At 37.5% G+C, this 14,155-nt stretch overlaps 1 protein-coding gene across 5 annotated transcripts in view; it reads left to right on the forward strand.

Annotated features, from left to right (window-relative positions):
- The window catches only part of defbl2 (defensin, beta-like 2), a 39,220-nt gene that overhangs the window by 21,920 nt on the left and 3,145 nt on the right, over positions 1-14,155 (forward strand). The window contains exons 3-4 of one of the 5 annotated variants that reach the window (XM_058759259.1): positions 13,024-13,123; positions 13,238-13,268. The exons of 2 other annotated variants lie outside the window; for them this stretch is intronic. Coding sequence is in view for 2 of the 3 variants with exons in the window: in XM_058759255.1 (XP_058615238.1) it covers positions 690-1,280 (591 nt within the window). In the remaining variant the exon portion in view is untranslated. Of the gene's footprint in view, positions 1-637; positions 1,685-13,023; positions 13,124-13,237; positions 13,269-14,155 lie in introns of those variants that run through there. 2 more of the 5 variants (XM_058759255.1, XM_058759256.1) reach the window with 2 other exon arrangements.

Consider the following 14,155-nt stretch of genomic DNA (forward strand, 5'->3'; position numbering starts at 1 on the left):
ATTGTCTGCCATCATAATATTTAATCAAAACCTGAAATTCTTGCTCTGATGACATCAGTTTGAAGGTTTGGGGAGAATCCTTTTGTTAAATCATGATGTAAGGACTGCAGTTTCCGGGTCTCTACTCCTTTCACTTGAGAATACTATCTCAGCAGCCATTTATGAGCACTATTTAATTAATATTACATATTTAAGCTAAGCATTTAAAAATTTGCTGTGCACACTACAGTCTCCGTGCTCACAGTGTCTCAGACACTAACATTTTAGCTGAATCCCTGTCTGGCCATCTGGGTTTTCAGTATGGAGATAAAGGTTAGGGTTATAATTTTTCAGTATTATATTGTATATTAGCACAGTTTGTTTTCTTGGGGTATCTGGCAGAGCGTTAGGACCCAGAAGCGAAGATATGAATTAATATTTTTTGGTAATTCATTAAATATTGCTGCTAAAAAGTAACTAGTACTCTGAGTAGTTTTTGAGATGAGTAATTTGTACCGGTACTTTCACTTGTAATTGAGTATTATTTCAGCAATGTAACAGTACTTGTACTTAAGTACAAATTTTCAGTACTCTTTCCACCACTGCCTGATCAAGCTGATTAATCTCATCCTTTTCTTAAATGATTCCGATTTTGAAGCTGAAGAAATAAAGGAAATGTTTCAGTCTCGTTGTCCAGCCCTCTCTGAGGCATGCCGCGTCTCGCCAGCTCACCCCACGCCAGGAACCCTGCCCAGCCCCAAACACCCCCGAATCCTCCGAAGCTCCACGATCATCCTCAGCTCAGAAATGCTGGCCGCTTCCAAGTCAAGATTGCTGGCAGCTTCAAAGTCAAATCAGCAGGCCGTTCATCGCTCAAGCCAGCCGGCCTCTCCGCTGTCAAGCCTGATGGTCATCTCCCTCTCCTCAGCCCAAAAGAGGAGATTGCAGAGGCCCCAGAGCCCACTCCAGTGTCGGCTCCAGTCCCAGAGTGCACTCAAGTGCCCGCTCCTCCAGAGGGCCATCCTGTTCCCGCGCTAAGCCCAGGGAGGGCTCATGATCCCCAGTTAAGCCCAGAGAGGGCTCCAGTCCCTGCATCCAGCTCTGAGAAGGCTCCAGTCCTCGAATCCAGTTCAGGGAGGGCCTCTAGACTTGAGATTCTCCCCAAGTATTTTTTGGGGTGGGGCTATACGGCTCTGGCCAGAGGGGCTGGGCCATTAGCCAAGGCCACGGAGGCTGTCCCGCCATGGCTCCCAGAGCTCCCCGCTCTGCCATGGCTCCTTGGACTGCCTGTCCCACCATGACTCCCCAAGCTCCTTGATCTGCCATGGCTCCCCGAGCTCCCTGATCTGCCATGGCTCTCTGGACTGTCTGCCCCGCTATGGCCCTCTGTGCTCCCTGATCCGCCATGGCTCCTTGGACTGCCTGTCCCACCATGGCCCCCTGAGCTCGACGATCCGCCCTGGAGGCCTCCCGTGTCTCCGTCAGGTACCAGCCTCCAGGGCACCAATGTCAGAGTTTTGGACCCGTTTTGCCCGTTTCTGTTCCCGTTTCCTTTTTTGGTCATTTTCCTGTCCTTGTTTTGTTAATTAGGATTCCTGGCACCTGTGTTTGTTAATTATCCTGTGTATTTAAGTTCCTGTTTGTTCCTTCCTTTCTGTCGGGTCTACTGGTTCGTTACTTGTTAATGCAAACCTTCTAAGTTGGAATATCCACAGCGTTTTCCGTTCATTAAAGCCTGTTCAAGTTTGTCTGTGCCTCCAGCGTGCTCCTTGCAAGACACAGCGTGACAACTACACTCTAAAGAATACTGGGTTAAATACAACCCAGCGCTGGGTAAAATATGGACGAACCCAACGATTGGGTTGTTTAGACCCAGCGGTTGGTTTAAACATTTAACCCAACTGTTGATTGAAAACAACCCAGCATGTGTTCTGTATTTAACCCAGCATTTTTTAGAGTGTACAGTAATTTATTCTCCAAAGTGTAGATGTGCACTCTTGTTGATATAATAATGGGAGCATTTCAGTTATGCTGTGCCACATTTTTCAGTTTTTGGATGCAACCATTAGAAGAATCACACAATGCCTCCAATGGTTGCATCCAAAAGCTGAAAAATGTGGTGTTTGCAAATGTGGAAGATATCAAGGCTTAATGACAAGCAGACAGACAATCATATTTATTATTGTTTTGAGTCTTTTTTTTTTTTTTTTAACTATTATATTACATCTTGTGAAGCTTTTAAGATGCTAATTAAATTATGGCTAATATACAATTATGGATAATATATAAATCTGAAAAAAATAACAATATACACACAATACTCATACTGTGTGTGATTTATAGATTGTGGTCATACCACCCACCCCTACACTCTTAAAAATTAACATAGGTTCTTAAAAGACTCTTTTTCTTTGTGTGAAGAGCATTTAATCTAAAGCAACTTTTTCATCTAGAAACAACCTTTTATGCAATGGAAAGGTTCCATGGATATTAAAGGGGTCATCGGATGCAAATTTCACTTTTCAAGTTGTTTGAACTTGGAAGTGTGTGTACACATCCATCCTATAATGATAAAAATCCACCCAGTGGTTTTTTTTTTTTTAAATGTTTTAAAATCCCCTTTCTCAAATCAGGCTGCTCGGAGATTCCTGTCAGAATGACGTAGTTCTGCACAGACCTCTCCCACGATAGCTGATTGACAAGGCCGTCTTACCTTAGACCCGCCCTGAGTGAGCTGTCCGCCATTGTGTCGACTCTGGTGCAGGGGAAAACGAGAATGTCTCCGATAAGCGATTGAGGTGTTTAGTTGTTGATGTAATAATGAATATCACAGTCATCATTTACTCCCGACATTTGAGCCGCTGAAGACGCAGAGGATTAACGTTACTTTCATTTTGAAGGGAATGCGCCGATCCCCGAATGCATCTATGTTCGCGCGAATCATTCATGATCCAGCTTCATCTACAGAAGAAGTGAGTATAACTTTGCAAATCACCTTTCCTAATAAGGAGCTAGTCAGCCAGTTTCGTGGCTAAAGTAAACCGTACTGCTCATCACCCCACGGAAGAGAGGGGCGGGGTCAGCAGAGCTCATTAGCATTTAAAGCAACATGGACTAAAATGGCTTGCTAAAAACAGAGCTGATTTTGACATGGTAAAAAGGTGTTTTTTACGCTACCATTGAGAAATTTTAACCAAAGTATGTTATAGACTTTTCATTAAGACCTAAAGAATCATATCAACTTGTGGAAAATGGGCATCCGATGACCCCGTTAAAGGTTCTCCATGGAACCATAGATGCCAATAAAGAATCTTTATTTTTTAAAAGTGTAGGCTATGGAGCCAAGACTAATTTATCATTATGACCATGTGAACGCACAAAAGCTCTTCATGGCCTATAAACAACCTCACAAGGTTCTTGTCATCCATTTAAATGATCCCCGCTTTCCTGAAGGAGGTGTGGTGAAAAGGTAGTCCATTTGATATTCAAATGAGGGACAAAAAGGCTTCTGTTAGATTTGATGGGCTATCAAACAGCATCAGTGTCTTGCAGAAATGTCATGTAAGACTTTGAAGGAGAAGGCCTGAGCGGTGCTTTCACAGCATGGCCGGTGGAAATGCACAGTGTGCCCTTTTGAAGACGCTGACACAGTCCCTGAGCGGTCCGGAGCGGTTTCCACCAACCTGTCATGCTTCTTCTGGATGTTCTCCTGATTAAAGGAGGGGAGTAAATAAAAAAGACAGGGCATCAGCACATACATCCATAAGCCGTCTTCTACAGAAGCCTAAACAGATCCCTTAAGTCTCACATTCAGCTCCTTTTAAATTTAATCACTGTAAAACATTTAGGTCCATTTTACACTGCACGCATAAGTGAAACTGCAGCGTAACTCCAACATGCTTTCACAATCACTGCAATTGATTATCCTGATCGATTATACTTTTTTTTTTTTTTTTTTTTTTTCCTGTCTTTTAAGATTGTTGCTTGTCAGAAATGATCTATGATTGCAGAGTTTACCTTTTTACAATTCATGAAACAGGGGCCTGTACCATGAAGCTGGATTAGCTGGCTAGCCAGGTAAGTTTCAGTTTAGCTTGCGCCAACTCTGGGTTTTAGGTACCATGAAAGTAGCTTGGCTTTTAGCTGCCTTCATTGCCATAGTAACTTACACTCCACAGCTAACCTGCTCCGGGGCAGGTTATGTTCTGAGTTAGAGATCTCAAACTGAAATTGGACCAATCAGATGTGAGCTAACTGACACATGTCTGACACAAAAAAAGTCACTCTCCCAGTTTATCTTGCTCCAAATTAAAGGTCACTAGTACAAAAAAAAAGTTGGTCTGGCCTTAATGATAATTACATTATTTTATATTATTTATTTAATTATATGATTTATATTATTATTAATCCATTACACACAAGCTATTTTAGTTTAACAGTTATTATAAATAATTTATTTTAAATGAATGTTAATAGATACAGATTGTATATAATATAAATAAGTTGTAGAATCAATAGATAATGCTTTAAAAATGACTGTGACCTTACATGTTCGAGTCTCTATCGCTGTATATTTCCAACAATATAAACTAACTTAAGTTTCACTTGTGACTGCACTGATAAAGCAAGACAATTTATTTTATTTGTCCTCTTTCATGAACAAGTACTTTTTCATTGTAAATGCATTTAAATGAATCATATTTTTCAATCTTTTAACCTTTAGCAAAATCTTTAACTTTTAACCAAGGCTTGTGATTGGCTGTTAGCCACTGATGTCACACATTCATGTGCACATGCTCCACAAACTCAGGATCAAAGCCTGAGTTAACAAAGTTGATGATCAGCATCATGGTACCAACAAAGCCGGATCGGAGAGGTTTGGTTTTGTCAACTCGAAACTAATCCTGTAACTCTAAATTTGTTCATCTACCATCATGGTACAGGCCCCTGGTCTGTTGAATATTACCTTATTAAATATTATTAAACAACAGTAGAATAGTTTGTTCTTTATTTCCTTATGCAGTGCAACATTTTAAATTTTCACAGAAAAAAGGGGAATACTTTACAAAGCCACTTAGACTGATGTCAGCAATAACAATAATAAACATATTACATTTAAACAGTAAAATGTAAGGCATATGCATGTGTAGGTCAAAATAATTTGACTCTTGAGAAAAATACACTACCTGTGAAAAGTTGGAATATTTGATTGTTTTCATAAGGAGATTATTTTACTCACCATGGCAGTATTTATTTGTTTAAAAATACAGTGAAACTGTAATACTGTGAAATATTACACTTTACTGTAAAATAACTGTTTTCTCTTTGAATGTATTTTAAAATGTAATTTATTCCTGTGATTTAATTTTCAGCAGTCATTACCCCAGTCTTCAGTGTCATATTGAGCTTTTAGAAATCATTCTAATATGCTGATTTGGTGCTCAGTTATTATCAGTAATTAAGAACAGTTTTCGTTATTATTAATGTTGAAAACAGTTCAGAAGTTTTGTTTAATATTTTTGTGGAAGCCTTAATACTTTTTTTTTTTTTTTTTTTTTCAGGTACTTTGATGAATAGACAGTTCAAAATGAGTAGCATTTATTTGAAATAGAAATATTTTGTAACATTATAAACGTCTCTACTAGCACTTTTCATCAATTTAATGCATCTCTGTTGAACAGAAGTATTAATTTCTTTTTCTTATTTTTTAAATCTTACTTGGCACGAGACTTTGTATGATAATGTTTTTAAATTACTGTTTTTACTATATTTTTGGTCCAGTAAATGCAGCCTTGGTGAACATAAGAGACTTTTTTTCTTAAAAAAAAAAAACTTAAAATCTTAATTCTTTAAAACCTTTGACATGTAGTGTATGCAAACTGACAGAAAATTATGATTTGTGAATGTTCACTTGCAAATAAACGCATGCAATGTCAATAAAACTGCAACATCCTTTAAGACATAATCTGCCGCCTATCCAGGGGACACATGAGCTTTTAGCGCCTTACGAAAGACTCAGATCCTGCTGAGAGCTCACCATTACAGCACATCAGTAAAAACGCATGTGCAGCTGAACCGCTCTGATTACTGAATGGGGAATGCCCAGTGTGACTGGCAGCTCACATGGTGGTTTGTTAAATAGGCGAGAATTACTTGAATAAAAAAGCATAGTAGGGGGTGTGGGGGATGTGGGGTTTTAAGAGTGAAAAGTAACACATGTGAGAGATAGAGAAAGAGGGGAGGGAGTAAGGACAGTAATAACCATGCAGGAAGCATGCAGGGCCCAAAGGATACAATTAGCAATCAGGACATAGTGCCGGAGGCCTGATTACAAATGCAAACCATGTCTTCCTACAAATCCGGGGGTTATCAAACACCAGGCAGCCATTGGTGAAGCCAGAGATGAGCTGTGCCCTCTGCATTGGACACGGTACAAACCACATTCCATTTTACAAATACAGCTTTTTACTAGTGCCGGCGAGACAATGAGCATTTTCATTTGTTTGTTGTCTGCAGCGGATTCACCTCAAAAGGACAATCAAAGATGTGGTTTGTCAGACAGTGTATTAAGCATTTTTATTTATGAAGGTTAAGCAACAACATGTGGGACTTTTGTGAATATAAAAATCCATATAGCCTACTGCCAATGTTTTATGTTGAAATTAATACTGTCAATTTTAACATGTTAATTTAGTGATTAATTAGAATTTTTATTATATTAAAAGCTTTAATTTTAATTCATCATGCCCCTGACAAAATTAATCCGTTTTGTTAAATTATCTTGTACTAAAAATACAATAAATAGTATAAAATATTTAAAAATATAAAAATAATATAAAATATTTTTTTATTTTTTGGTCATTAGTTTTAATTTTAATTATTTTAGTACTTAAAGTAAAACTAAATGAAAATGATCAATTTCGCCTTGGCAACTAGCTGAAAATGAAAAAAATAAATGCTTTTTTTTTTTTTTTTTTTGGAAAAATCAGTTTCACTCCAATATGTTAACAAATAGACGAAATGATCTATTTCCATTTTATGGTAACTTTAAAAAGTAAAATTATGTTTGAAATTCCACCTATAGAATTAGTTATTATATAGTATAATTTATTATATTTGCTATATTTCATTTTTTTTTAGATATTTACTTTTTTTTGACCAATGTGAAAGAACATTTCAATTCAAATTCCAGTTTAACTTTGTGTTGCGTGTAGCCAATTCAGTTAAATTTCACACTCATGAACTGCAAGGGAGCTTTTAAATCTGTACAGGGTTTCCCTTCATATTTTTTAATATAAAGAATGTATTAATTAGCACTATGACAAACCATAATTTATGTCTTTTAAGATCAAACCCTTAAATGATCCCCAGTACTCTGCCCTGACTTGCATTTTTTTTGCCTAATGGCAGTTTCCAAAAAGTACCTCTGAGAATATCTTTACTGGCCGAGTTTCTGAACCCAAGCACTGCTTAATTCCTTCAGTATCTCTCTTTCTCTTCCTCTCGAAGAGCCAGCGTTCTTCTGACTAATGCCCCTTGACACCTTGAACTCCATATTGTGTGTTACAAATTCCCTCCTTAATTTGTGAGAAAGGAAAAAGAAAGACAGCTCACTAAGAAACATCAAAGCTCTTTTCTGCCCTCTGAGAGCCAGAAACTAATTTCTCCATACTTAAATTGGTCCAAACGTTTATTTCAAATTGGCCATAAATTGAAGTTTGTTAAACATTCCTGAGACTCATCAGCACTGGCCTAGATGGAGCAGTGGATTACAAAGGTGAAAGTGATTTCATTTGTACTGGGTGTCATTTGCTGTTGACCTGCCACCAAAGCATTACTAATGAAGAGAGTGGCTTAATAGCTTCAATGTAATGATTACATTACAAACCAAGAGTGGATGGTTATCGGACTATCAGACATAGATAGATGGATGGATGGATGGATGGATGGATGGATGGATGGATGGATGGATGGATGGATGGATGGATGGATGGATGGATGGATGGATGGATGGATGGATGGATGGATGGATGGATGGATGGATGGATGGATGGGGTATGTTGGTGAGTAGTCAGATGGATGGATGGATGGATGATCGACAGATACATAAATAGACAGTGACAGAGAGACCGTAGGTAGATGGATGGATGGAAGGATGTGTTGGTGAGTTGGCAGATAGATGGATGGATGATCGACAGATACATAGATAGATAGATAGATATAAAGACAGATAGATAGACAGACAGAAGGTAGGTAGAAGGATGGATGGATGGACAGACAGATGTATTGGTGTGTTGATGAGTAGGGTGGATGGATTGATGAATGGATGGATGGATGGATGGATGATGGACAGATACAAATAAATAGACAGAAAGACAGATAGACAGACAGAAAGTAGGTGGATGGATGGATGATAGACAGATACATAAATAGACAGTGACAGAGAGACCGTAGGTAGATGGATGGATGGAAGGATGTGTTGGTGAGTTGGCAGATAGATGGATGGATGATCGACAGATACATAGATAGATAGATAGATATAAAGACAGATAGATAGACAGACAGAAGGTAGGTAGAAGGATGGATGGATGGACAGACAGATGTATTGGTGTGTTGATGAGTAGGGTGGATGGATTGATGAATGGATGGATGGATGGATGGATGATGGACAGATACAAATAAATAGACAGAAAGACAGATAGACAGACAGAAAGTAGGTGGATGGATGGATGATAGACAGATACATAATTAGACAGAAAGGCAGATAGACAGACAGTAGGTAGATGGATGGATGGACAGATAGATTAATGGGTGTGTTGGTGAGTATGTGGATGGATGGATGGATGGATGATAGATACATAAATAGAAAGACAGACAGGTAGGTAGATGGATAAATGGATGGATGGATGGATGGATGGATGAATGATAGATACATAAATAGACAAAGTGACAGATAGATAGTAGGTAGATGGATGGGTGTGTTGGTGAGTAGGTAGATGGATGGATAATCGACAGATACATAAATAGAAAGATAGACCGACAGAAAGTAGGTAGGTGGATGGATGGATGGTTGATAGACAGATACAAATAAATAGACAGATAGACAGACAGAAAGTAGGTAGGTGGATGGATGGATGGTTGATAGACAGATACATAATTAGACAGAAAGGCAGATAGACAGACAGTAGGTAGGTAGATGGATGGATGGATGGATGAATGGGTGTGTTGGGGAGTATGTGGATGGATGGATGGATGGATGATGGATACATAAATAGAAAGACAGATAGACAGGTAGGTAGATGGATAAATGGATGGACATATGGATGGATGGATAGATGGATGGGTGAGTTGGTGGATAGATAGATAAATAGATAGATAGATGGACAGACAGAGAGATCCCAAGATTATTAAATCCAAGTAGATTTTCTTTAAATTCAATATAAAAGTGGCAATTGCAAATAGCAGGAGATGCAGACAAGCGAACTGAAAAATGATAACGGTAGTGATGATGATGCTATCTTGGTAAGAAATTAGAACACTTTCCTGTTAATAGACATCTCTATGATGGGATGCAGTTGTCAGATTATGTAAATCATGCACAAAAGCTCTTGGCTCCCTTGAAGACTTCAAAGTAGCAGGGTTAGATAGGGAATTAGTTTGCTGGCTAATCTCAACGGATGAAGGAATGGAAGTTTCACTTTGTTAATATACCCGCATTCTTAATGGGAGAGAGAGAGAGGAAAAGAGAGAGAGACATCAAAGTGGAGCAATATTAATTTTTTTCAGAGACCTTCCCTTTGATTTGTGAATGAGTTTGCACACGGGCAATCCAGTTTTAGCTGAACACTTCTCATCCTATACCATTTCCACTGCTACTGGTGAATCTAGAAATTATTATTTTATATATTTAATGAAGGATTTTTAGTCACAGCTTTTGGTAATAATCTTACAAATTACTTGTGCAAAGAACTGGAGCTAAACTGATTTTTCCACTGTTTTCTAAATATCCCTGCTACAAATGTAACCAGCATTTCCCAAAGTGTGTGTCCTAGTGTGCCATTTCATTATCTTCTGTGCGATTTATAAAGAGGCCCTGACTAAAATTATAATTATAATTTTTGGAAGAATACAAAAATATAGACCTTTTAGAAACCGCTTGAATCCTGAGCATAGTTTTAAGTCTCCAGTATACAGTTCTTTGTAACCTCGGTGAAAACACTATGAAATGATAGACACTTGACATTTTATTCGATGAAGAACATTTTCTGTACATGTTTCAGGCAGTCCATCAGATAATCATGTGACCACTTTTAATAGGTTTGACCCTTGAGTGCTAGTTCTCCAAATTATTTTTATGGCAAGGACAGCATATGACACCTTTATGTGCCTGATCACTAAAGTGTCATTTCACTCTTTTATTAAACAGTCCAATCTGGCTGTGCTTCAAAAATTGATATTGAAATTAAATTAGGCTACATAACGTTTTGCAAGACACCATGCAAAATTCCAATGTGGAATTTTAGCATTGTGAATTACAAGAAAACTCATTTTTAAGATGATAATGTCTTGTCTTACTGCCTGGATTGATAAAATATTTTCACTTCATGCATTCCAGAGTCAATCCAGTCAATCCTGTTATGCCACATCATTAAGGTCCACAAATTCTATCCTTTTTTTCCCCATCAAAATAGACATTTAGTTTTACACGACCACTTTACATCCTCTCTCTCGTATTTTTCTCCCCTAAATCACTTCTTTTTTTTTTTTTTTTTTAAATGCACTGGTCAATTTTGATATTTTGGGCTGTGTTGCTTCCGCAGCATGTTTTCACATCCCCACAATCTTACGTTTACTGTAAAGCGGAATAATAGGCCAATTATACATTCTACTTATTCGTTTTTTCTACAGTAATTTTTACTTCGTCCATACTACTACACTTCGTAGTTCGTAGAGCCGATATACTGTAGCCTTGCGCACAATTGTGCGTTTGTCGTCTGCGCATGTGCAATGGAAACCGGTGGCAACACACATACAACTGCACTGGTGCTTTTTAAAACCTACTGTAAGGATTAGATGGAAAACGCTATAGTAAATACAACAGAACATGAAAAATGGAACGAAAAATGGAACAAAAAATGGATATGTGAGGAGGTCAGAAGGTAATGGCGTTTGTTCAAGAATAGAAAGTGCTGTCCTCTCCTGGTCAGGTGAAGTATTACAAAACAGACGTAGTGCGCATGCGTTAAGTGGATCGTAGGTACGTCATGATTAATGCTGAACTGGGGACAGCATACTACTGCTTAGTATGCGGTTCTGAATTCAGCATAAATTTAGTCTGAAAAGATCAATGAATATTTGATTAATTGTTATATGAAATGTGGGAAGACTGAAAATGAGCAACAGCAATAGTTATCATAAGAGGACACAGCAATTTTGTTATTGTGTTGCATTAAATGTAGGGTAGACTGAGTACAGTAGAGACACTTTCTGCTTTTTTCATCACTACACAAAAACTAGATGCTGAAATGAAGTGATTTTTCACATGATATTTCTTTTTCTTGTGTACTAAAATATCATAAATTGATAATAGCCATAAGTATCAAGTAGTTCATATTTTCCACAATTAGCTCATAAACATGAGGTACATTTTTGTCTCAACTGTACCCATATGGTGCACAGTTGAAACCGTAGCATGGTACAGTTGAGACACCCATTCTTAATGCTCTAAAGCTGGCTAACCATTTATAGCAAATGTAATAAATTTCAAAATTACAGTTTTAAATAGGCTAATTAAAGTTTACAAATAAATTTTTTTATTTATTTGCTTCATTTAATATTTAATTCAAATTCAGTTAAACAAAACAGGAACACATATTTAACACTACAAAAATATATGGCAAACAGTACAAGTGTAAACATAACAACAGTGAAAATAACAATATACATATTCTATAATCCTACCCCTAAACCTAAGCATCACTCGAAACTTTCTGCATTTTTACATTTTCAATCATTCTGTATGATTTATAAGCTTGTTTCATCATGGGAACCTAAAATATTCACATAAGGTGAATTTACTGGTATTACTATACTTGTAGGGACATTTGGTCCCCATAATGTAGGTAATACCAGTACACAAACAAACACCGCCTCTGTATGCATTTTATTTTCTATGATTGAACTGTTACTGTATACAGTACATAGCACTATATAAAGGGTGTCTCAACTGTACCCACTTTACCACCTTGTATATTTCTTAAAATGCTACATAATCCTTTTAACATTCGTGTTAGAAAATGTCCATTAATAATAGACAGTTGAAATATCACAAATATAATTTTTTAACAGAATTTGCGTAGCATATGTGTAAATGTGACTTTTATGCTATTATCATAACACTGTACAACTAAACAGCATGTGAAGCAATAGGAGACCAATCCGGGTACAGTTGATGCACTGTGTCTCAACCGAACCCGACTGACATGCTCGCACGTTTCTCTAGATTATGAAAAGACCTTGCATGGCACAATATCATAAAATGTCTATTTTTACAGCACAGAGTAATATTTGCAATGATATATGTTAAGATTAACAATCATAAAAGAATAATAAGCTATTCATTGTGGAAGGGACATGGTGGAATGAAAATCTCACCTTTTGCTGATATCTTCAGAGTGGAAAGACGCACACATTTCATATTTCCCACGATCAAAGAGAACACTAATACATATATGTGGAGCAAAAAATCACGGCTCTGGGTTCTTGTGTACACAAGTTATTTAAGGTGTTTCAACTGTACACATGTCTCAAATGTACTCAGTCTAGCCTATGTTTTGTGAGAACTTTGAACTGTAACCCATTCATCATTGTTTTGACATTAAACAACTGCTGCAGGAAGCTCTAGAGCCAAAATTACAACATATGACAAACAATTCTGTTGCATCATTTCATACAGTCATAATTACAGTATGACTGACAGGAGGGATGTCTCTTTTCAAATGTGGCTTTGTGTGTGTGTGTGTGTGTGTGTGTGTGAACAAACAGTCGCCTCAATCTCCCTACGGGTTCATCATCCAACATCTTGTCAAAGAACGCAGTGACAACGATCCTTTTCAAATCCATCATGATTTCTTTTCACTTTATGGTATCCTTGTGACATTTGCAGAAAATCTCTCTTTCTTTATTTTGGTTTTTATGAATTACCATGTCATTTAAATGTCCTCATTTGCATGAGACTGCTCTCAGCATCTACCCACAGATTTGAGGGGGATTTCAAGTTCAAAAGCAAGGTCAGTTGTGCTCTCATTGTCACAAGGCACTTCAACCTTCACCACAGTATATCAGGGAGCCACTGGCTCCATTTCTTTTTCTTTTATGTCGGGCAGATGCAGTCGCCATGGTTTCTCTCTTCTGAAATAAAGGTGGACTAAAACCACAGGGAAATGCGACCATTTGCAGAAACGGACAGCTTAAAAGCCTGTCACAAATTATAATTATCTATATTATGTATAATTTTCCACAGCAGTAAGGCGAAGTGAGAAACCACTGTAACCACATGCATGTGCACCTTTATTAAAACAGAAGTTTTAAACCAGAACCTGAATGGGTTTCAGTCCTTAGACCCAAATACAGTGAGATTAATTTGAAATCTCTCTAATGTTCCCCTCTGTTTCCAGGGGGAATGTTTTGTATTTGGCCCCTCCGTAATGGCCTTGTGATGCATTAGATGACGCACATTAGAAAAAGGCTAATAATGCCATGACCCATTTTTACTCTTTTTACCAACTTAACTCGCTTTGTACAATTCCCCATAAGCTGCACTCTGTCTTCTAAAGGATATGTGGTTTTACCCCCATTTCGCTGAACAACGAGAGACCCGTGAATAATCTGCTTTAATAACAGATAAGACCGTTTGATTGCTATCATGAACACTTCAAGGAAGCTGAAATTCTTGCAGAAAAAGAAATGGAAGGTGTGCTAAGATTAGATTTAAAATTTATCAATACAGCTTTATTAAGGAACATATTTTGTACTCAAGCAATTTGTATTCCAATAAAGGAATGATTTTATGGAACATACTGAGACATAAAGTGAATTTAGAGAAAGAAAATTAATTTAGTCTCATTCATAATTTAGTGTCATTGAAGGATATTTGCTCCATGGCTTTTAATGCTAC

This window comes from Onychostoma macrolepis, chromosome 21, assembly GCF_012432095.1.
Source record: "Onychostoma macrolepis isolate SWU-2019 chromosome 21, ASM1243209v1, whole genome shotgun sequence".
NCBI lineage: Eukaryota > Metazoa > Chordata > Actinopteri > Cypriniformes > Cyprinidae > Onychostoma > Onychostoma macrolepis.